Source organism: Eretmochelys imbricata, chromosome 9 (genome assembly GCF_965152235.1).
Source record: "Eretmochelys imbricata isolate rEreImb1 chromosome 9, rEreImb1.hap1, whole genome shotgun sequence".
NCBI classification, from domain to species: Eukaryota; Metazoa; Chordata; order Testudines; family Cheloniidae; genus Eretmochelys; species Eretmochelys imbricata.
The window spans coordinates 49,394,808-49,419,711 of NC_135580.1; the positions used below are offsets into that span (position 1 = coordinate 49,394,808).

At 44.7% G+C, this 24,904-nt stretch overlaps 1 protein-coding gene across 1 annotated transcript in view; it reads right to left on the reverse strand.

Annotated features, from left to right (window-relative positions):
* The window catches only part of EHHADH (enoyl-CoA hydratase and 3-hydroxyacyl CoA dehydrogenase), a 48,799-nt gene that overhangs the window by 11,412 nt on the left and 12,483 nt on the right, over positions 1-24,904 (reverse strand). Inside the window, exons 4-6 of the mRNA XM_077826043.1 lie at positions 20,130-20,241; positions 14,713-14,817; positions 5,207-5,548 (exon numbers count right to left, since the gene is read on the reverse strand). Of these exons, the coding sequence (XP_077682169.1) occupies positions 5,207-5,548; positions 14,713-14,817; positions 20,130-20,241 (559 nt within the window). The remainder of the gene's footprint in view (positions 1-5,206; positions 5,549-14,712; positions 14,818-20,129; positions 20,242-24,904) is intronic.

The following is a 24,904-nucleotide window of genomic DNA, read 5'->3' on the forward strand; positions in this document are numbered from 1 at the left end:
GGGATGACCTGAGTAATTATAGGTCTGTCAGTATGACATCGAACCTGGGCAAAATTATGATATGATGATGATACAGAACTCAGTTAATAATGAATTAAAAAACAGTAACAGAATGAATGACAATGAACAGAGACTTATGGAAAACAGATCTCGTCAGACCACCTTGATATCATTATTTGATGCGATAACAAGTTTGTTGATAAAGGTAACAGTGTTCATGTTGTCACAGTTCAGGATGACTGCACCTGTATTCCTCCTTTGTGATGCCTTGAGGGCATCCACTTTTCGGCTCCCGACTCCTCACCCATGATCTCTCTTGAGCAGAGACCTATGCTTCACTCCCTCCCTGACCAGGCATTTTCCAGGCTGTACGGTTCCCTCCCTGCATTGTAATATTCCCAGCAAGCCAGAGTGCCTAAACATGTCAATGTCTGTGCTTTGCTTTCTATCCGAAAGGTATGAAAAGTTGTAATTGCCAGTAGTTACAATTTACCACACAACTCTTTCTAAGCACACACATTTATTCCTAAAGCATTACAGTGAAAACAGAGGTCACCCCAACTCCAACCTTAAGCTCTGGTAGGTGTCAGTTCTTCCAATCCTTCCACAGAGGTTGTCCCCTCCCCTTTGAACAGAAGATCCTGTCCATTTGCTAGATCAGAAAGAAGGACCTGAGTCAGTTTAAACTCAGGCTATTTATCCAAAATTCCTTTCTTTGCTGGTCTCTGGAGAATCCAGTTTGAACTAGTATATGCGAGCCTCTCCAGGTGGTGGTACTTCTCTGGAGATGTTGCAATCTGAATGAATTTGCCTAATGACCCCCATTTATCTTAGTTCCTGGAGGAGCTGTGGTTACTCTCCCTCATGGAATTACATATAATCCCTCCTCCACAAAGATACATAAACTGAATTCAGTAAGATCTCCCAAAGATATTGTAGGAAATTGCCATTTCTGTCACAGTTGTAATATATTTAGACTCCTGTAAGGCATTTGATTTGGTACCTTACACATTTAGATTAAGAAACTAGAATGATAGAAAATCAACATGGCACATTTCAAATGGATTAGACTGGCTAACTGGCAGGTCTCAAAGTGTAATTGTAAATGGGGAAAGATCATCGAGCAGGTGAGTTTCTAGTGAGGTCCTGCAGGTATCTGGTTTTGGCCCTATACTGTGTAACATTTTTATCAATGACCTGGAAGAAAACATAAAATCATCACTGAGAAAGTTTGAAGATGAAGCATAGATTTGGGGAGTGATAAATAATGAAGAGGATAAATCACTGATTCAGATTGATCGGGATTGCTTGGTAAACTGAGCGCAAGCCAACAGTATGTATTTCAATACAGCCAAATGTGAGGACAAACATCTAGGACAGTGGTTCTCAAACTGTGGATTGGGACCCCAAAGTGGGTCATGATTCCATTTTAATGGGGTTGCCAGGGCTGCCATTAGACTTGCTGGGGCCCAGGGCTGAAGAAGCTGAAGCCCCAGCCCCACCACCTATGGCCAAACCCCAAGCCCAGGGCCGAAGCCTGGGCTTCAGGCCTGGGTGGCGGGACTCAGGCTACAGCCCCCCCCCCCCAAATCTGGGTCTGAAACCCTTGGGCTCCCCCCCCCTCCCCACGCCTGGTGCAGTGGGACTCAGGCTTTGGCTCCCAGCTTGGGGCAGTGAGACTTGGATGGGCTCAGGCTTCAGTCCTCCCTCCTGGGGTTGTGTAGTAATTTTTGTTGTCAGAAGGGGGTCGCGATGCAATGAAGTTTGAGAACCCCTGATCTAAGAATTAAGAATGTAGGCCATCCTTCAGGATGGAAGACTCTGTCTTGGGAAGCAGTGACTCCAAAAAAGATTTTGGGATCATGGTGGATAATCACCTGAGCATGAGCTCCCAGCGTGACACTGTGGCCAAAACGCCTAATATGATCCTTGGATGCATAAACCAGAATCTCGAGCAGGAGTACAGAGGTTATTTTACCTCTGAATTTGGCACTGGGGTGACTGCTGCTGGAATAGTGCATCCAGTGCTGGTGTCCACAATTCAAGAAGGATGTTGAAAAATTAGAGAGGGGTCATGAGAATGATTAAAGGATTAGAAAACATGGCTTCTAGTGAGACTCAAGGAGCCCAATCTGTTTAATTTAACAAAGACAAAGTTAAGCAGTGACCTGATCACAGTCTGTAAGTACCTACATGAGGAACAGAAATTTGATAATGGGCTCTTCAATCTTGCAGAAAAAGATCTAACATGATCCAGTGATAGCAACTTGAAGCTCAACAAGTTCTGACTAGAACTAAGGTGCAATATTTTAAGTGAGGATAATTAGCCATTGAACAGTTTACCAAGGGCTGTAGCAGATTCTCTATCACTGGAACTTTTAAATAGAAATTGGATGATTTTCTAGTGGATATGCTCTAGGTCAACCACAGCATGTAGACTTGAAGCAGGAGTCACAGTTCAGGGCAACTGCACCAATATTTCCCCTCAGGATTCCAGCACAGGCACCCAATCTCAGGCTTCCAGCTCCTCAGCTGCCTTTCCTGGGTGGAGACAGGTGTCCCACTCCTTTCTGACTGGGGTAGTACCAGGATGTACAGTTGCCAGCCTTCACTGTATTATCCCCAGCACAGTCTGCCCAAACAGACCTGCTTGGTTTCTCTTCAGAGACAGTTAATAGGTGTAGTTGCTACAGTTGTAAGGTACCACATGCCACTTCCCATGCAAGCCTGCTATATTCGTAAGGTAACAAGCCTTACAGAGAAAATATATTAAAAAACAATAAAAAGAACATACATGCATGCTAAAAAGCTTATCAGAGTTAACCTCACTCCTAAAATGCGCTCTGGCAAGAGCAGTCCTTCAATACCCAACCCAAGGGGGATTCCTTGTGGTTACAAGTTAATCACAGCTTCAGCTCAGAACAAGCATCCAGCCCTTCCAACCCTACCCTAAGGATGGGGGCTCTGCATGGTCCTGAAATCCTGTCCATTTGCTGGATCAGGGAGAAGGCCCTGAGCCACTTAAAAACCAGACTATGTATCCAACCCTTTCTTTCTCAGTTGGTCTCTGGAGAAACCAGTTTGAACTAGTAGATGTATATCTCTACAGAGGGTAGCTTCAAATGGTTGCTAATGGAGGAAGTACATTAGCATCCCCCTTCCCTACTGGAGAAGGTACATACAATGCCACAATAACACATACACTATTATATTTTTGATACAATGTACCCCAAAGGTGTTAACCCTCATTCAATAAGGTTTAATTTAACTCAGTAAATTTATCTTAATTCCTGAAGGTTTGTTCAGGATATTTCAGGATACTGTCAGTCTGTCACAGCCGGAATTAACTCAGAGAAGTCCAATGGCCTGTGCTATGCAGGAGGTCAGACTCCATAGATCACAGTGACCCCTTCTGGCCTTAAAAATCTATGAACCCATGAATTTCCATGAAGGAGTGTGGTTTTTCAAATGACTCATTTATCTAAGTGGGATTTATCCCCCAAACAGCAGAGAATCTCAAGTCTAAGCTCTGCTTCCTGTCACCTATTCCTTCTTACAAAAATGCAAAATGGAGCCCTCCCATGTGTGATAGGACAGATAATATTTACATGAATTCAATCATTTTCCTCAGCAATGAATCACAAGACAGACCCAATAGTGCTCCATGCTGCTTGCATAAATGCCATCTCACCAGGGAAGGACCTCATGACAATTTAATACGAGCCTGTTGGGAGATTAATGTTTGCCAGATTTAAGTACAGTACTTAAAGTCCAAAGATTCATAAATGACCATTCAATATATGACATTAATTAACTCGGCAAAACAAACGAGAAAAAGGGACAGTTCAAGAAACACCATCTGTGGCTTCTTCTGGCAGAGATGAGCTTGAAGAGGGCTCCGAGTTCATTGCAGGAAATGAAGATCCTGCATATGATAACCAGACAGCGAAAAGCAGTGGCAACCTGACTGGATATCTCTAAAATTGAAATGGACACTTTCCCAGTTCTTTATTCTTGTTGAGCCATTTTACACAAAGTGTAGCGATCAACATGCAGAGCAGGAAGGTTTTTTTTTTTCTTTTGTTTTAGTTTTTAGATCTGTGCAGTGCATCAAAGGGTTTTATTTAAATTGCACTTATAAAAATTTAATGAAAGCATTATCTTCCAGGGGGTGCAAAACGGCAAGGGTGGATCATGATGAGATGAAAGCTTCTTAAAATGCAGCTGTCAACAAAACATTTTTGTATTTATATATCCCTGACACACACTCACTCACTCTCACTCTCTACACACACAGTCACAGATGACAAAACTGGACTAGAAGAAGAAGTTCATACAGATCTCTGTTTATAATATGGAATTAACTATGCTCTCAGGACAACACTATTTTAAAATGAAATTACCTATATATGGATATTAGGAAAAACTTTTTCACTAGGAGGGTGGTGAAACACTGGAATGCATTACCTAGGTAGGTGGTGGAATCGCCATCCTTAGAAGTTTTTAAGGTCAGGCTTGACAAAGCCCTTGCTGGGATGATTTAATTGGGGATCGGTCCTGCTTTGAGCAGGGGGTTGGACTAGATGACCTCCTGAGGTCCCTTCCAACCCTGATATTCTATGATTCTATGAACTGAGGATGAAGCTGTAGTTGAAGTGATATCAGGGTAGCTGGAGGTAGGAGCATACAGAAATGATCTGACACTATGGGATTAAGCCATTTAACCTCATCTCAGTCCTCACTAGCAGAGATTTACTGTTACAACCAGTTAGTACTAAAAGGTTTCCTTCCTAGAATATACCAATCTTGTGTATTCTGTTTTAACTTGGGAGGCTGGAGAAGCTCTGCCTTCATGAGAGCGTGTACTCCTGGAGGGTACATGCAGAGGCACTGATGCCTCCAGAGGACTCTTCTTCAGCCCTTCCATAAAAGGTAAGGTCTTACTGCAATGAGGCTTTTGGAAGGAGTGGGGAGTAAACTAAGGGGGAAGTTGTGCAGCTTCAGGACTCCAAAGCAGCTCCCAGAGCCCCATTGTAGGAAGTCATTCAAGACTTTCTGGTTTCCTGGGGCTGCCGTGGTCCCACAAGGTACCCAACATTATTCTATTGTTTCCTTTCCCAGCACTCTTGGGAAAAGCCATACCACTCCAGTTCATTTAGACTGGCATTTGCCATGCTAGCAAGCATAATGGATCTCACCAACTTACCTATCACAGCTACTTTCCGGATGGGCTGAGCTGAAGCAGTTTTCCAGGAAGCTCCAGAGGGTGTTATCCACTTCTGTGCTGCTCTCTGTGCGAAGAATGCATACTGCAGTGCTTTGGCCTGGCCTGAGGTCAGCAGGAGGTTAAACAGCTCTCTCTCCTTCAGAATTCCCTCTGTGAAGGGTAGCTGCACAGAGGCCTTGACTGCTTGGACACACATCTCTGGAGACAGACATCCCCGGGCCTGCTTTTTCACTTTCACAAGAACCTCACTGAGAATGGCATCCATGTTGGGCAGACTCTGAACTTGCTTCAGACTGAGTCTGCGAGGATTTAATGGCTGACCTGTGTGGGAGAGTTGAGAAATACAGTTACTGAACTGCCAACCCTACCATTTTCCTGGTAGACTACAGATTTTTGCCCCTTTCTACATGGAAAGTCAATGCCTCCTGCTGGTTCGGCTGCTGCTTGGTATGTAAAGATTTCACATGACACCGGAGAGTGATTTGTAAAACGTTTAAAACTCTTCTTCCATTTCCTGGCTTCTCTCACAATTGCGATTCTCCAAATGCACACTCCCCAGACGTTCCAGCAAGGCAAAATTCCAAGCAAGCGCTTCTCCTCAATTGCTGATGCTTGCCTATTCAGGAGCATAAACCACCAAGCATGCTGTATTCTCTGTCTCCACCTCTCCATTTCTCATATCCCTTTGCTATCATCCATTTCCAGTGCTGTATTAGTAATTGGTTTACAATTTACTTTGCTACTCAGACACATCCTAGTCAGCGGTCTGGGTCCACAGGGTGTTCATGTGAAAGATTTGGGAATGTCATTTGTTTCTGTATTAATTCTGACCTAACAGCATGAATTTCCAATGACACTTTTGGGAACATCCAACAGGATTACACCCTATCAGAGGTCAGTAAATGAATAGCCAAGGACAGTTTGTATCTACACACCAGCAAGGGGCTAATCAAAGAGTCCCACCAATGCATGAGTTATTACAAGACACACTAGTTGCTATAGTGATGGCACAAAGGAATTTTAATTGACCAAAATAAGTTATATTTCAGGCACCCCCTCCAAAACTACAAACCCTGGAGCCACTGTTCAGGTCTTTATTCCATTTTTACTCACACAAACTCCTTGTGTTCTCAGGGGAAGTTTGCCTGATTAAGGATGGAGAGAAAAATAGAATAAGAACCTCAGGATCCATCCCATTCATGCTACTAAGGATTTACATGGTGCTTTACAGCATCACAGCACTGTACAGAACATTAAGTAATTAGCCCTTCCAGCACCCTGAGGGGTAATTCTGGACATTGCCACACTGAACACAACAGAGCAGTTCACGGTGGGCTACCACTCATGATATCAGCTCAAAGACAGGAGCAGTTATAGACTCACACCTGGCAGTGACCTCCTTGCCTGGTGCCCTGAGAAGCCTATTAGTTCTGTGGTCTTCCACTGGAGTTTCTTGGCCCCTGCAGCATCAGTCCAACCACAGGAGAGCATTTGCTTCAGCGATTACTAGAATCTGCCCACCCAGCTCTTCCACTCTCATAGCATCATCTTAGCTATGACAGAGCTTGTGCAGCTGCCTTTCTGGCCTGTCAGCCTGAAGAGAAGGAAAAGCAGCAGAGTAGTGCCCACTCCATATTAGCTGCTGAAATGCAGAAACACTAGTGGAGCCATAATGGTAGCTCCCTAAATAGCCCATCCCAGCTCCAGTTCTTCTTTCAAGCCAGTAGAGCATATGAGAGAAATACTAGGCACATGATAGATTAATTTCCTGGGTATGAGGTAAGTTAGACAGCCAGGAAACAAAGAGCTTTTTTTTTTTGAAGTTCAAATTTGTTTATTGAAAACTTGTGAAGAATCCAAAAAGAGAAGGAAAAATACCTCCTGTGCAAGCTGCTCAGCTTTTCTTCAGAGTATATCTGGAGAAAGATTTCTGACTGAGATTGAACAGATTTTGGTTCAACCTTCCAAAACTGGATGGTTTCATTCTTCTCCAGCTTTACTCTTATTTATTCTCCTTTCCTGAATCTACAATTTTTACCTTCAAATCTGCAGTCCTCAATATCAGGCCATATACACAGTGGGTTTTCATCTGCTGATCAAAACTGTACTTTGAGATTTGTGGGTGGATCTGATAACTGAAAACAACTGACACTGATGAACCATACTAAGAGATTTTACATAAGATTTCTGTTGATTTGAGAAGGCCCTGGAAAGAGATGCTACCATATGCTATGGGAGACATTCAGCATAGCCCTCAGGTAGTGTCTATCACTTGTAGTTAGGAATATTGAGACTAAAGACCAGATGAATAAAGTTCCTTGCACTGGTGACAAAACATGAGTATTTAACACCCTGATAGGGGTGCTGGAACAATTTGTATAGTGGGGGTGCTGAAAGCCATTGAACCAAACTGCAAACCCTGTATATAATGGAAACCGCTTCAAGCCGGGGTGCAGCAGCATCCCCAGCACCTTAGTTCCAGCACGTATGCACCCTGATCAGATTATTATAACTCCCTAGTTAGATTGTGAAATCTTTGGTATAGGGACCATTTTTTGTTCCATGTCTATACAGAACCTAGCCTTGACTAGTCTTTGAGTGGGGCTCCTAGTTACTATCACAATAAAAATAATTGAAAACAATCAGCACCAGATTATTAACACAATGAGAAATAACCCAAATCCAAACCTGTGACAGAGAGACCAGCCCAGACCACCTCTGGCCTGGTAAGGAAAATAAGGGAAATGGGGACAAGGGCAGCATTGTCAGCCACAGCTACCCAGAGGGTACAAGAACCCTCAGTCAATGGAAGCTAAGAAAGATACACATTACCAGGAGCTATATTCTAGGTGGCACCAATTAGAAGCCAAGGACGTAAAATGTTCCAATCTGTAGAATATGCAACAATAATAACTATCATGCCATTGAAGTAAGAGAAATATATGCAGCCTAATTAGGTGCCTAAATTCTTGAAAAATTATTGGGCTCCATGTGCGAGACCCAACCCCGCAGTCTGGTTCCAGCACAATGAACTTCCAGACAAGGAACTGAAGACCAGCTGCTAAGATTGGTCCCTACTCCCCAGGCCAGCAGAGACAGGAAGCACCATAAAAGGAAGGCAGTGCACCTAATCCATCAGAAGGACAAATGCCACCCCTTGCTCTCAATTGCCCACCTCTGATCAAGCCAGGAGCAACACTGGTTGGCTCAAGAGCGCAGTATGTCAATCCCTCTTTGTCTAGAGCAGTAGGCAGCCACAATAGTGAGCCTCAGAGAGGGACTGAAGAGAGGCAAGGCTATTGGGAATGTCCCCCAAGGATGGTTGAGAGATACAGTTGGTTGGTGCCTGCCTCCAGTGGTCACCATTGAAGAGTCAGGATCTGCCCAGTTACCCAGCAATCGTATCAGTGATGCCCATCGGCAACCTGCTACTCAGACAGGAAACACACATCACCACACTGGCAAATCGGCACTCAGGCTTTCCTCATCCTCTTTCCCACCTACAGCCTGATGCCAGGAGGTGCTGCTTTGACCCAAATCTGCCTCAGGTTCTGCTTGGCTCCCAGTGCGGTTGGTCTTTGAAGAATATGTGCTTTCATGCACTGAGAGCAAGTGAATTGCCAAGTGACAGTTGAATGACTGAGACTGACAGAGCCAGAAGAGTACCCAGAAGTCACCTACTACAGGACAGGCCCAACAAAGAAAATAACAGAACGCCACTAGCCATCACCTTCAGCCCCCAACTAAAACCTCTCTAACGCATCATCAAGGATCTACAACCTATCCTGAAGGATGACCCATCACTCTCACAGATCTTGGGAGACAGGCCAGTCCTTGCTTACAGACAGCCCCCCAACCTGAAGCAAATACTCACCAGCAACCACACACCACATAACAGAACCACTAACCCAGGAACCTATCCTTGCAACAAAGCCCGTTGCCAACTGTGTCCACATATCTATTCAGGGGACACCATCATAGGGCCTAATCACATCAGCCACAGTATCAGAGGCTCGTTCACCTGCACATCTACCAATGTGATATATGCCATCATGTGCCAGCAATGCCCCTCTGCCATGTACATTGGTCAAACTGGACAGTCTCTACATAAAAGAATAAATGGACACAAATCAGACGTCAAGAATTATAACATTCAAAAACCAGTCAGAGAATACTTCAGTCTCTCTGGTCACTCGATTACAGATCTAAAAGTGGCAATACTTCAACAAAAAAACTTCAAAAACAGACTCCAACGAGAGACTGCTGAATTGGAATTAATTTGCAAACTGGATACAATTAACTTAGGCTTGAATAGAGACTGGGAGTGGATGGGTCATTACACAAAGTAAAACTATTTCCCCATGTTTAATCCTCCCCCACCCCCCACTGTTCCTCAGACGTTCTTGTCAACTGCTGGAAATGGCCCACCTTAATTATCACTACAAAAGGTCGTCCTCGCCCTCCCTCCCCACTTCCCCCCACCCCGGCGCTCTCCTGCTGGTAATAGCTCACCTTAAGTGATCACTCTGGTTATAGTCTGTATGGTAACACCCATTGTTTCATGTTCTCTGTGTATATAAAATCTCCCCACTGTATTTTCCACTGCATGCATCCGATGAAGTGAGCTGTAGCTCACGAAAGCTTATACTCACATAAATTTGTTAGTCTCTAAGGTGCCACAAGTACTCCTTTTCTTTTTGCGAATACAGACTAACACGGCTGCTACTCTGAAACCAGTTGAATGTCAATTTGCTGGTGCCATCCAGTGGACACATTGTGCAATGCTGCTTTAAATTGGCAGCCGGGACCTTTATTTAAAAAAAAGAAAAAAAAAAACCCAACCTCATGAAAGAACATTCCTCTTATAAATTACAGCTTGCAGCTCTTCAAGAAATTAATCTCTGTCTGTAGTTTTCAGTGTAGTCTCTGTTCCTTTCTTATCAGGGATATTTTCAGAAGTGAGGACATTTATTTTGGCTGCAAAAGCTAAGGCTTGAAGACTATGTTAATTTACCTGACCTGCCACACATCAGTCTTGATTTTCACTGAATAAGTAAATGTGGAGCATCACTTCTGTAGATGGTGTCTGTGTATTCTTATCCTTAAATACACAAAACTGTACCTGAGTGTCCTTCGCTAGGAACATTCCATAACCATTTGTGGATGAAGGATGTTCTTCTAACAGGTGGAGACTGTATAGACAATTCTGTTAAGCACATATTATATTAAACCAAGGAAGCCTTGCACAGTACCAGCCTATCACTATGAAATATGAAAGACTGAGCTTTAGCCACAAAATCTACAGCACTAGCAGACAGCAAAGCTCTGAAAGAAAATAATCTCCAAGTTGACTTTTTGAAACTGATCTTCCATTTACTTGGCTAAGTATCTGACCAAGTGTAGAAATTCTAGCAGTGCCACCACAAGTTATTTTACATAAGCAATTATCCATCTTACATATGAAAAAAGGTTCTTCACCAGTCCTATCAGACAGCGAGCCTAGTGCTATATGCAAGGATAATGGACTCAAATCTTGGTATTTCCCATGCATCTTGGTTGTTGGTTCCCATAAAATACACGAGCCAATTTGGAAGCACTCACTGAAATTTGAGCTCATGAGTGCAGCCCAAGTAGCTGAGACAGCTGCATCTTTTTTTAAGGTGTTTGACACTGATGCTGCTGTTTTATCATAGTATGATGGAGAAGTAAACAAAGAACAATGTCATAAATCTATCCTATGCTTTCTCTGTCAGCTCATTCTTTCATCTTGATCAGGGATCATGCCGTTAAACAGTGAATTGATACGTTTTCAGATTTCAGTGTTCTTCAACAAGGCTTGGTGGCAAATCCTCAGAGTAGGTGGGAAATCAGGGCTAACTTTGAAAATGCTGTCTGGGAAAAATGGACAGCTGAAACAGGTATCATGAAAGCTGTAAGGAAAGAGTACATAGCAGTTTAAAAAGCCCTGAGCTTCTTGCTATGATTCTTGTTTGTTACAGTACTCATGCAGTTAATTCTGTTAGTCACTGAGGATGAAATTAAAGTACAGAAATGATCTGGTAATGATAGTAGATATGTAAATCCCAAAAGCAAATGGCATCAAGGAACAGAATGTTGGATGATTCATCCAGTCCTGAGGTTTTCCTCTGAGGTCATGCTGGCTTTCATCATTCTCAGTCACTGCACGATGCATAACTAACTTGTCACAGAGAAGAAAATAAGCATTCAAATGTCTGGGGGTTTTATCTGATTTCAAATAATATTAAGCTGAAAACCAGAGCATTTGCCAACTCTAGTAATGTATCTACCGAAGTTACATATCTCTGCTATAAATACTGGTATGGACCCTACACAGGGTCATCAACCTGGAGCATACTTCAGAGTGAATCCATTGCTTCTTGGAAAGACATTGCTGAGAAGGGTGATAACTTCTCCAAAAGATAGAGGAGGGACAAACATGGAACTTTCATCTAAAACAGGCAGGTGAGGTTGATGAGCAGAAGTTTCTTTGCCTTGCTTAGAACCGACAGCAAAGTATATTAACACATATCTCTAAGAGCTTTATATTTCCATAGAACTTGGTTGTCTGAACAAAAAAAGAGAGAGGAAGGAGGACTGCTTATGGAAATGATTGATTGTTGCTAAAGACAGAAATAAAAAATCTTAAAAATAACCTGAACACTGTGAGAGGGGAAAGTATCTATTGCAGGAGACCACTTCTGCCAGAGAGCTCTTGGACAAAATGTAGGTGAGAATGCTGCAACATATTGATCTTGAGCAAGAACGCATAAATTAAATAGTGTTAAAAATGGTACATACAGGCATCTAGAATTCTAGATTCACCCTTTGGACTATGCCAGCTTTTGTTGGCATAGCTCTTGGCACAAGGCCCGAAGGTCCACTAGGAAAGAGGCTGCAGCAGGGAAAACTGCCTGCAACCTTTTCTGTGCTGGGAAGAGGTGGAAGTGGACAAACACCATTCCAGAAGAAGGTGGGGTGTTGGCAGAAAAAGGCATGTGGCCAGGACAGCCAAGGAGTGTGTGGACTCAGTGCTTCCCAGCTTGGCTCTCATGTGCAGAGCTCCGGCAGAGTTCACAGAACCATAGGACTGGAAGGGACCGCGAGAGGTCACCTAGTCCAGTCCCCTGCACTCATGGCAGGACTAAGTATTATCTAAAACCATTCCTGACAGGTGTTTGTCTAACCTGCTCTTAAAAATCTCCAATGATGGCGATTCCACAACATCCCTAGGCAATTTATTCCAGTGCTTAACAACCCTGACAGTTAGGAAATTTTTCCTAATGTCCAACCTAAACCACCCTTGCTGCAATTTAAGCCCATTGCTTCTTGTCCTATCCTGAGAGGTTAAGAAAAACCATTTTCTCCCTCCTCCTTGTAACAACCTTTTACATACTTGAAAACTGTTATCATGTCCCTTCTCAGTCTTCTCTTTTCCAAACTAAACAAACCCAATTTTTTCAATCTTCCCTCACAGGTCATGTTTTCTAGACCTTTAATCATTTTTGTCATTCTTCTTTGGACTTTCTCCAATTTGTCCACATCCTTCCTGAAATGTGGTGCCCAGAACTGGACAATACTCCAGTTGAGGCCTAATTAGCGTGGAGTAGAGTGGAAGAATTACTTCTCTTGTCTTGCTTAGAAAGCTCCTGCTAATACATCCCAGAATGATATTCGCTTTTTTTTGCAACAGCGTTACACTGTTGACTCATATTTAGCTTGTGGTCCACTATGACCCCCAGATCCCTTTCTGCAGTACTTCTTCCTATGCAGTGATTTCCCACTTTGTATGTGTGCAACTGATCGTTCCTTCCTAAATGGAGTACTTTGCATTTATCCTTATTGAATTTCATCCTATTTACTTCAGACCATTTCTCCAGTTCGTCCAGATCATTTTGAATTTTAATCCTATCCTCCAAAGCACTTGCAACCCCTCCCAGCTTGGTGTCATCCACAAATGTTATAAGTGTACTTTCTATGCCATTATCTAAATTATTGATGAAGATATTGAACAGAACCAGACCCCGAACCGATCCCTGTGAGACCCCATTCGTTATGGCTTTCCAGCATGACTGTGAACCACTGTTAACTACTCTCTGGGAATGGTTTTCCAACCAGTTTTGCATCCATCTTATAGTAGCTCCATCTAGGTTGCATTTCCCTAGTTTGTTTATGAGAAGGTCATGCAAGACAGTATCAAAAGCTTTACTAAAGTCAAGATATACCACGTCTATTGCTTCCTCTCTATCCACAAGGCTTGTTACCCCGTTAAAGAAAGCTATCAGATTGGTTTGACACAATTTGTTCTTGACAAATCCATGCTGTTACTTAACACCTTATTATCTTCTAGATGTTTGCAAACTGATTGCTTAATTATTTGCTCCATTATCTTCCTGGGTGCAGAAGTTAAGCTGATTCGTCTGTAATTCCCTAGGTTGTCCTTATTTCCCTTTTTATAGATTGGCACTATATTTTTCCTTTTCCAATCTTCTGGAATCTCTCTCATCTTCCATGATTTTTCAAAGATAATTGCTAATGGCTCAGATATCTCCTCAGTCAGCTCCTTAAGGATGCATTTCATCAGGCCCTGGTGACTTGAAGACATCTAATTTGTCTAAGTAATTTTTAATTTGTTCTTTCCCATTTTAACCTCTTCTGATCCTATCTCATTTTCACTTGGATGCTCTTCCCAGAATATGCACCAAAGCAGGACAGTAGTGAAAACATTTCTTGTGTCAGTAAATTTGGCCTAGTGACCTTTAAGTTCTAAATGACCTCTTCATAGGATTGCCATTTCCAGTGTATCTCCCCTCTTCACAACTCAGCCTCTTCTTAGACAATGGCAAAGTAAGAACAGCTGATGGCTAAAGAAATGGAGAAATGGGCATTTAGAGACAGATGTACTGGGTCATTATGCCTGGCTGAGGATTTGCCATTACCGAAAGTTCTTTTAGTGCAGCCAGTATTGATTGTGCAGCCGAGCTGTGCACAGCACCAACAAGCCTGGCTGTCCAAGAATGTACTGCATTTGGAAAGTGTGCTCAGTCCTCTTATAAACCCAGAAAACCACCTGGGGTGGAAGCAGTGCTGTTCCTCGGGGGTGTGGAAGGGTGTATGTTTAGCATGCATGAGCCATAGGGAATCTTTGTTGCTTTAACTGTATTTGTCCCCATCTCTCTGCCTCATCTGAATTTGTTGAGAGCCTTGAGGCTCACCAGTATTTTTGAGTTTTTCAGTCATACTTCAGAAAAATAATTGCTCTCTATTTAAAGCTTGTTTTCTGTGGAATTCAAAACCCAGCAAAGAGGCAGGAGATCGAAACAGTGTTTGGAAAAGAGCAAGGGTGCTCTTTTCACAGCAGGCCTTCTGGTTAGCCTCAGCTGTTCTCCTTCTGGCCCGCTAACCTGACTAGGCTGAGCTGCTCCTCACCAATGGGCTCCTTGTCATTATTACACTTCCTCCCTTACCTGACACTTTGTTTGCCAAGTGGATTGCTGCATTAATTGTGTTTTCTTCCACGATTTCATCAATGATGCCCAGCTTCAGCGCTTCAACAGCCAGCACACGTTTCCCTATAATGAAGAATAAGGTGGCTTCAGCTTCCTGCTGTCAGAGATTTCATTAAATTCCATTTGATAAAACTTCTGTATTTGGCTGGCCTGAGATATGTTCCCAGTTGGGATGCATTAGTCACACCAGACAGGAACATGCACTGCTAACTAAATCATTAATTGGCTTTGCTCTGGAATGGCAAAAGCAGGTGTGCTGAGATAACACAGAATGAGAAAAAACAAAGGGAAGCTAGCAGTAAAAACTGAAGGCCGGGTACATCCTGTTCTGTCAGTTTTCTCCTATACTAATTAACTTTGAAGTGTGGTTATACACCTTGTATTTCCCCAGTTGTTCTCTCTCAGCACAGAAGGGTACTGAGGAGCAAAACCCCTTTTCATTTAAAATGTCCCACTGTTGTCACAGCTGTTACTCTGAAACCTAAAGGTTTCCATAATCTAATGTGTACAGACAAAATGGCAACTCCATCTTACAAGAAAGAAAATGGTAATAAATATCTAGATAGAGATTACAAAGCCATTCCTTTTGTCCCCCAGTTAGACCACAGCTAATTCCATTCTGCAAGAGATGCATAGGTATGAATGCATGCACACATGAATGTACCCTCTAGGGTATGTCTACACTACAAAATTAGGTCGATATTATAGAAGTCAATTTTTAGAAATCAATTTTATACAGTCGATTGCGTATGTCCACACTAAGCGTATTAAGTCGGCGGAGTGCGTCCTCATTACCGCGGCTAGCATTGACTTACGGAGCGGTGCACTGTGGGTAGCTATCCCACAGTTCCCACAGTCTCTGCCGCCCATTGGAATTCTGGGTTAAGCTCCCAATGCCTGATGGGGCAAAAACATTGTCGTGGGTGGTTTTGGGTATCTGTCGTCAATCGCCCCTGCCTTCGTGAAAGCAACAGCAGGCGACAGTTTCGCACCTTTTTTCCGTGCGGACGCCATATTGTTTTCAGCAGACGGTGCAGTAGGACTGCTAACCATCGTCATCCACTGCTTCCGCTGTAACTCTGCTCTGCTGCTATTGGAAAAATTCGCTATTGAGACATGTTGTCTGTCATGGGCTCCCGGGTACGTGTGCTCTTCCTCGGGAAATGTGCGCGGTGCTAACAGTCGTTATCCACCGCTTCCGCTGCAACTCTGCTCTCCTGCTCTCATGAATCCACCTCGCAGGTCCTCTCGTCGCTCTCTATAAATATCTATTCTCATGGCATCCATCGTCAGCCACCGCTTCCGCTGCAACTCTGCTCTCTTGAAGACACCATATCACAGCAAGCCTGGAGCCCGCTCAGATCACCGCAGCAGTTATGGGCATTGTAAACACCTCGTGCATTATCCTGCAGTATGTTCAGAACCAGAACCTGCAAAGGCAGGCGACGGAAGTGCGGTGACGAGAGTGATGGGGACATGGACACAGATTTCTCTCAAAAGTACAGGCCCCGGCAATTTGGACATCCTGGTGGCAATGGGGCAGCCTCATGCCATGGAATGCCGATTCTGGGTCTGGGAAACAAGCACAGACTGATGGGACTGCAGAGTGTTGCAGGTCTGGGATGATTCCCAGTGGCTGCAAAACTCTCGCATGCGTAAGGGCACTTTCATGGAACTTTGTGACTTGCTTTCCCCTGCCCTGAAGTGCAAGAATACCAAGATAAGAGCAGCCCTCACAGTTCACAAGCGAGTGGCGATAACCCTCTGGAAGTTTGCAATGCCAGACAGCTACTGGTCAGTTGGGAATCAATTTGGAGTGGGCAAATCTACTGTGGGGGCTGCTGAAATCCAAGTAGCCAACGGAATCACTGAGCTGCTGCTATCAAGGGTAGTGACTCTGGGAAATGTGCAGGTCATAGTGGATGGCTTTGCTGCAATAGGATTCCCTAACTGTGGTGGGGCGATAGACGGAACGCATATCCCTATCTTGGGACCGGACCACATTGGCAGCCAGTACGTAAACCGCAAGGGGTACTTTTCAATGGTGCTGCAAGTACTGGTGGATCACAAGGGACGTTTCACCGACATCAATGTGGGACGGCTGGGAAAGGTATATGATGCTTGCATCTTCAGGAACTCTGGTCTATCTGAACAGCTGCAGCAAAAGACTTACTTTCCAGACCAGAAAATAACTGTTGAGGATGTTGAAATGCCTATAGTTATCCTTGGGGACCCAGCCTACCCCTTAATGCCATGGCTCATGAAGCCATACACAGGCACCCTGGACAGTAGTCAGGAGCTGTTCAACTATAGGCTGAGCAAATGCAGAATGGTGGTAAAACGTGCATTTTGACGTTTAAAAGCACGCTGGTGCAGTTTACTGACTCGGTTAGACCTCAGCGAAACCAATATTCCCATTGTTATTGCTGCTTGCTGTGTGCTCCATGATCTCTGTGAGAGTAAGGGGGAGACGTTTATGGTAGGGTGGGAGGTTGAGACAAGTCGCCTGGCCGCTGATTACGCGCAGCCAGACACCAGGGCGATTAGCACAGCAGGGCGCGCTGCACATCAGAGAAGCTTTGAAAACCAGTTTCATGACTGGCCAGGCTATGATGTGACAGTTCTGTTTGTTTCTTCTTGATGAAAATCCGCCCCCTTGGTTCACTCTACTTCCCTGTAAGCCAACCGCCCTCCCCCCTCGATCACCGCTTGCAGAGGCAAGAAAATCATTGTTGTTTCAAAATCATGCATTCTTTATTAATTCATCACACAAATAGGAGGATAACTGCCAAGGCAGCCTGGGATGGGTGCGGGAGGAGGGAAGCACCGGGTGAGGTGGTGGATGAGGGGAGGAGGGAAGGACAAGGCCACACTGCACTTCAAAACTTATTGAATGCCAGCCTTCTGTTGCTTGGGCAGTCCTCTGGGGTGGAGTGGTTGGGTGCCCGGAGCTCCTCCCCCCCGCGTTCTTGGGCATCTGGGTGAGGAGGCTATGAAACTTGGGGTGGAGGGCGGGCGGTTACACAGGGGCTGCAGTGGCAGTCTGTGCTCCTGCTGCCTTTCCTGCTGTTCCATCAGATGCCGGAGCATATCAGTTTGATCCCCCAGTAGCCTCAGCATTGCATCCTGCCTCCTCTCATCATGCTGCCACCACCTCTTCTCTTGCTCACGCAACCTCTCATCCTGCTCATCCCTCCTGTCCTCACGTTCATTTTCTGCTTTCCTGGACTCTGCCATTGTTTGCCTCCATGCATTCTGCTGAGCTTTTTCAGTGCAGGAGGACTGCATGAGCTCAGAGAACATTTCATCGCGAGTGCATTTTTTTCGCCGCCTTATTTGCACTAGCTTCTGAGACGAAGATGATAAGTGGAGCCTTGAAACATTTGCAGCTGCGGGAGGAAAAAAAGGGAGAGTAGTATTTAAAGAGACACGTTTTAGAGAACAATGCGTAGACTCTTTCACGGTGAACCAAGCTGTTAACATTACATACTACAGGTGCTTTCGGTACAAGGTCGCATTTTACCTCTTATATTGGGGGCCTGCCGGTTTGGTGTGAGAGATCACACACGCGGGGCCGGGCAACAGAATTCGGCTTGCAGGCAGCCATGGTAAGCCACAGTCTTTCAGCTTCTTCAACCTTCATAACATATAGGAATGGTTTCAAACAGCAGCGCCCTCCTTTCCTGTACCAAGCACTCGTTGGGTTGGCAGTTTAAAAGGAGGGGCTGCAGTTTTTGGGTTAACATGCAGCACAAACCCAAATCCCCCCCCGCTCCTCCCACTACCCATTTCTCTGGGATGATCGCTTCATCCCTCCTCCCACCATATGACTAGTAGCAGGGAAGGTCCCTGCCAGCCAAACGCGAACAGCTCAGCATGAACGGGCCCCCCGTGCCATCCGCGGGGATGATTTCTTTTCAGCCACAGGCAAACAGCCCAGCAAGAACAGCCACCTCTGAATGTCCTCTTAATAATGTCCTTGGAGGATTTCCGCTCCATCCCCAGAGAGGTTAACAGACTTTTCCAGTAGCTGTACTGGCCGCGAATGCATCCCAAGTCTTCAGGGCAAATTAATCATTAAACACACTTGCTTTTAAACCATGTATTATATTTACAAAGGTACACTCACCAGAGGTGCCTTCTCCGGCTTCATGGTCCGGGAGCCCACCTTGGGAGGGTTGGGAGGGTATTGGCTCCAGGGTGATAAACAGTTCCTGGCTGTCAGGGAGAACGGTTTCTCCGCTTGCCTGTTGTGCACTATCCTCCTCCTCCTCGTCCCCAAAATCCTCATGACTGTTGCGTGAGACTCCCCCCTTGCAGGTGTCCACGGACAGGTGTGGGGTAATGGTAGCGGCACCCCTTAGAATTGCATGCAGCTCATCATAGAAATGGCATGTCTGGGGCTGTGACCCAGAACGGCAGTTTGCCTCTTTGGTTTTTTGGTAGGTTTGCCTGAGCTCCTTAATTTTCACACGGCACTGCTGCGTGTCCCTGTTATAGCCTCTGTCCATCATGCCCTTGGAAATTTTTTCAAATATTTTGGCATTTCGTCTTTTGGAACGGAGTTCTGATAGCATGGATTCGTCTCCCCATACAGCGATCAGATCCAGTACCTCCCGTTCGGTCCATGCTGGAGCTCTTTTGCGATTCTGGGACTGCATGGTCACCTGTGCTGATGAGCTCTGCATGGTCACCTCTGCTGATGAGCTTGCCATGCTGGCCAAACAGGAAATGAAATTCAAAAGTTCCCGGTGCTTTTCCTGTGTACCTGGCTAGTGCATCTGAGTTGAAAGTGCTGTCTAGAGTGGTCACAATGAAGTACTCTGGGATAGCTCCTGGAGGCCAATACTGTCGAATTGCGTCCACACTACCCCAAATTTGAGCCGGCGATGTCAATTTCAGCTCTAATCTCGTCAGGGAGAAGTACAGAAATCGATTTTAAGAGCCCTTTAAGTCGATAAAAATGGCTTCATCGTGTGGACGGGTGCAGGGTTAAATCGATCTAATGTCACTAAATTCAACCTAAACTCATAGTGTAGACCAGGGTCTAGTGTCACACATAAATATGCCTTGGGAGTGTTTGCACACGTCGTGTCTGTGCATTCACACATATATACAGAGTTTATTCTAACATTCTGGCTTTGTCTAAACCAGGATTTAAAGGTTAATCTGTGTTAGCTAGCTCAGTCTAACATCTTCAAAAACTTAAGTTAAGACAAGGCAAGTTGTTTTGACTCAACCAGATTATCATGTGTTAAAATACAATTTGCATTGTCTGACTAGAGTTTTTGAAGATGTTCAGTAGATTGAGCTAGCTAAAATGATCCCGTGTCACATCTTTCCATCCTATTCTAAACAAAGCCACAAAAATTTACCTGTGGTGATTAGGTCAAGTGCAGCTAGGACCCCAATCAGTCTGGGGAGTCTCCAGGTTCCTCCAGCACCTGGAAGTATCCCAAGGGTGACCTCTGGAAGACCTACCCAGGCCTAGAGCCGAATGAAGGTAAACAGAAGGTCTAATTAAAGAAAGCAATAATTATATACTACATACAGAAGATGCAAGTACAGCAGAATCACAGTCACACCCCATTCCTTCTAACAAACTGCTCTGCGGAGTTCCAGAAAGGTGCAAATTGTGTTTTTCAGCAATTTATAACTGTGCTAGATCTGGATACATTTTAATGGGAAAAGCAAAAGATACCCCCCTGACACCACAAACATCACCTGCTAAGTTTCAGGTTTCTACTTCAAAAGTAGGGATACACTAGAGCTCTTTCAAAGAAATCATTGAAGAAAAGTTCAACATTGGCAAAACTGCCTATATCCCCCCAACCTAATTCTTGAGAACAGTTTGTTGAAACTTAAAAGAAATCAAACCACTGTTCACACGGTTAAAGTTTAGCAAATTATAAGCAACTGAAAGTAGGTGATTATAATGGACAGTATTTGGCAATATTAACTAGAGATGTGGCCACCTACTCTGCCTATATTTGTAAACTTTCAAAACAACTCTAATGCCACAACAGAGTGGTAGAAACTTGAAATTTGGTCAGGATATAAACTTAGGTCACAAATCTGCCTTCAGTAACTTGGTGAACACCTGTGATGGTTTGATGACTTATGCAGGTTTAAAAGTGCTGTTTTTTGCTGGGCACTATTGGCACTCATACATTCATCACCTGAATGGAAATTCAGGCTTTCAATATTCCATTAGTTTTCTACATGTGTGCATGAAAAATCTGAGTGGCCTTTTGTTTTCAATGTGTAGGTACATGCAGAATATGATCTGTGAGATTGTGTATGGGATGAAGCATGGCTCCATCATAGGTAGGTATCCCAGTGTGCCACATGCCATCCTCCAGTGCAGCGCCTTCTGGGAACTTTTTGCAATGTGTTGTGGGATAGAAATGACTCACCTAGGGATCTCTGGGAACTAGGAGTCAAGTTCCCAGCATGCACCTTTCTCCATCCCATAATGCCATCCATATGCTAAAATGATTGTGGTTTTTTTTATTTCCATAAACCCACGTGGCTCTTTTTGCTGTCCATCATCTCTGACAGAAGCCTGCAGCTTGCAGACCTCTGTGCTATTCTCACGAACGCTGGAAATACAGGACACATGATTCTCGTGTATTTGCAAATCCATAGGAAGTACTGCAACAATGGGGGACATGACAATTTCTTGGAGGATAGTTTGCTGAGGGACATAGTGAAAAACAATTCAAGGCTTTTGGTGGCATTCACAGAGCAGCTGCAGGTGGTGGAGTGCTGCTTCTCGGCCTGAGAAACAAGCACTGGCTGGTGAGATTGCATCATAATGCAGGTTTGGGATGATAAGCAGTGGCTGCAGAACTTTTGATTGTGAAAGGCCAAGTTTCTGGATTCGTGTGCTGAGCTCACCGCAGCCCTCCACTGTATGGACACCACAATGTGAGCTGCATTGACAGTTGAGAAACAAGTGGCTATCACACTATGGAAGCTTACAATGCTGGATTACTACTGGACAGTGGGAAATCATTTTAGAGTTGGAAAATTCATAGCGGGGGCCATTGTCATGCAAGTGTGTAGGGTCATTAACCATCTCCTGATATGCAGAACTGTGATTCTGGGCAACGTGCGCAGGACATCATGGATGGATTTGCAGGTTTGGGATTCCTAAACTGAAATGGTATGATAGATTGAACACACATCGCTATTTTGGCACCAGCCCTCCTTAATACAGAATATATCAACAGAAAGGGCTACTTTTCTATAGTTATGTAAGCATTTATGGATCATTGGGGATGCTTCACTGATATCAATGTGGGCTGGTCAGAGAAGATGCATGATACTCGCATCGTTAAGCACACAGGATGGTTCGGAAAGCTGCAAGCAGGGACATTCTTTCCTGACCAGCGAATTACTATTAGTGATGTTGAAATACCAATAGTGATTCTTGGAGACCCAGCCTACTCCTTGCTTCTCTAGCTCTTGAACCCAGACACCTGCTACCTTGACAGCACCAAGGAAAGATTCAACTACCAGCTCAGCAGGTGCAGAACAACAGTTGCATGTGCTTTTGGTAGACTGAAGGGATGCTGACAGTGTTTATTCACACAGTGGCCTCTGGTGTCCTGCATAATATCTGTAAGCCAAAAGGGGAAAAGCTGCTGCCAGGGTGGAGGTGGAGCAGCTGTGAGCAGACTTTGAACAGTCAGACACAATGGCCATTACAAGAGTTCAGTGTGGAGCTATATGGTTGAGGAAGGCTTTGAAAGAGCACTTTAATGGTCACTCACAGTAGTGTTCTGTGCTGGAGTGATCTCTGGGCCTGCAGCTTTGGATGCTACTAAGAAATGTCTAGTGCTTGCTGTACATTTATAACTATTACTGTGTGTTTTACTGAAATCAGGAGTTCTGTGGTGCTGTACATTTACAAGTACTGTATGCTTTGAGTACCATTTCACATTCTGCAATATGTGTTGTGAACAGATAAAGATAGTTTTGTTTAAAAAAATATAGATATTTATTGAGTAGAAAAAACAGTGCAGAAAGACAATGAGCAAAACACAACAGGCAATGCAATACAAACTTTTAACACAGACTAACAGCATGGAACTTTAAAATTGGAAAAGCAGCAAACATACCTGTCCATTTCAGTGCACAAATGTACTCCCTTGTGGCTACACATATACCAACTGTGGTTCTCACAGGCCAGTGGATGTAAAGCTGTGGTTTTCCTTGCTGTCCCTAGACAAGAAATGGTAGGGGCAGGGATGCAGTCTGTGATGCCACATGGTATGTTGGGGGGTGTAGGGAGCTGCTAGCATCGAGTTCTCTAAGGACTGCAAAGGGTGGGGAGTCCGTGACTTTTGGATCTGTAGGTCAACTAGGGTCTGCAGCATTTGGGACCGGTAACATGTCCTGCCTAGTCCTCTTCCTTCTCCCCCTCATCAAAGTCAGGCGTTCTCAGGGTGTGGAGGGGGCAAAGGTTGCAAAGGCAGAAGCTGCTGATAAAAACAAGACAGATGTGTCATTGGATTTATGGTCACAACAAAAAGTGGAAGATAAGGATGGGGGGTGGCGTGGGGGGGTTGAAACTAATTCCCATAAAAACTTTTAAAAAGACATGCTTATTGACATGTCAGCTTTGGGACACCTGTGCACAGTACCGCTCTCCAGCCCCAGCCATAGTGGGTATGGCCCACCAGTGGTGAGGGGAGAGGGGTGGAAGGAATTTTGGTTTCATGAAACAATAAAATGTCGGTGCCTATTTCAGTGGGTACAAGCACAGGACAATGATACTGAGTATTAGGAGAATTTTTTTTACCGGTCGTGATGGTTTTAGCTGATATCTCTCTCCTGAGGGTCACAAAGGCACAGAGAGCACAGCTGCTACTTGTGTCTCACAGCTGCCCAGGTCTGTATGCCACTAGCCTGTTTACTGCAGTGGTGCCAGCCAAACTCATCACAGAGTGGCATGGGAAAGTGTCCCACCATTGAGGAAGAAATAGGGCAGCCATCCCTAGAAACCTTCGGGAGAGGATCACAGAGTATCTCCATGAAAGTTTCATCAAGATTTCCTAGGAGGATGCAGCGTACATAAACAAACTGCTTCGCATGATGCCTCCTGCCTAATCCAACAGGGGAATGAAAGCAAATACCAACTCAACCTCTGTTTGTTGTACCTCTACCTCTTCTTGTACACGTAAAATTGAAAAGTTGATACTTGTGTCTTGTGAACTTGGGTATGGGTTGGGTGCCATCTTTAGATTTAAACACCGTAAGAAATAATGCATGCACAAACTTACCAGAGGTTCCTTCCCCTTCATTGGGCTTGTCCATGCTCAGCTAGTGGGACTGGCTAGACTGTGGTGGAGTCATGAACAGGTCCTGGCTCATGGCATGGTTGGATCCTTCCACTGTATCTCCACCCGCCCCACCTCAACTGCTCTTCCTCCACCAGCTCCTCATTGTTCGGGCTCCTCCAAGGTATCCATGGCGGTCTGCGGAGTGCTGATGGGATCTCTATGAAGTATGGCATGCAGCCAGTTGTCAGAGTGGCAGGTTTGCAGCACAGCACGAGATCGATAGTTGGTCTCCTTGGCTCTGAGGTACGTCTGGTGCAATTCCTTCGCTTTGGCACTGCTGCTGATCCCTGTTGTACCCCTTTGCCTGATTCCCCAGTGCAAATATTTTTGCAGATGTTCACATTTCTACAGCTGCTCCATAGCTGTGCTTGCACAGTCTCTTCTCCCCACAGTCCCAGGAGATCCAATATCTCCTGTCTGCTCCAGACAGGAGCAGGTCTAGCGTGTGCAGCCAGCATGGTTGGTTGGGCAGTTGCACGCAACGAGAGAGTTATTAGGTGTGCTCATGAGGTGGGCAATCAGGAAAAGGCATTTCAGATATATGTGAGTAGCTTTATAAGGGCTGGGGTGGCTTCTGGTCCCTGTGACCCCTGGGCAGTGGAGTTTGCAACTGTGACCAGAGCAGACACTGTTGCAAGGAATGGGGCATAATGGGACAGCTGCTGGAGAATTGTTAGGATGGACCCATGTCATGCAGTGCATCCACCTCAGTAGGTTGACTGTGGCTCTATGCCATTCAGGGAGGTGGTTTTACTATGTCATCGTAATAGGGTGCTTACGTTGGCTGGAGACAAATTTGC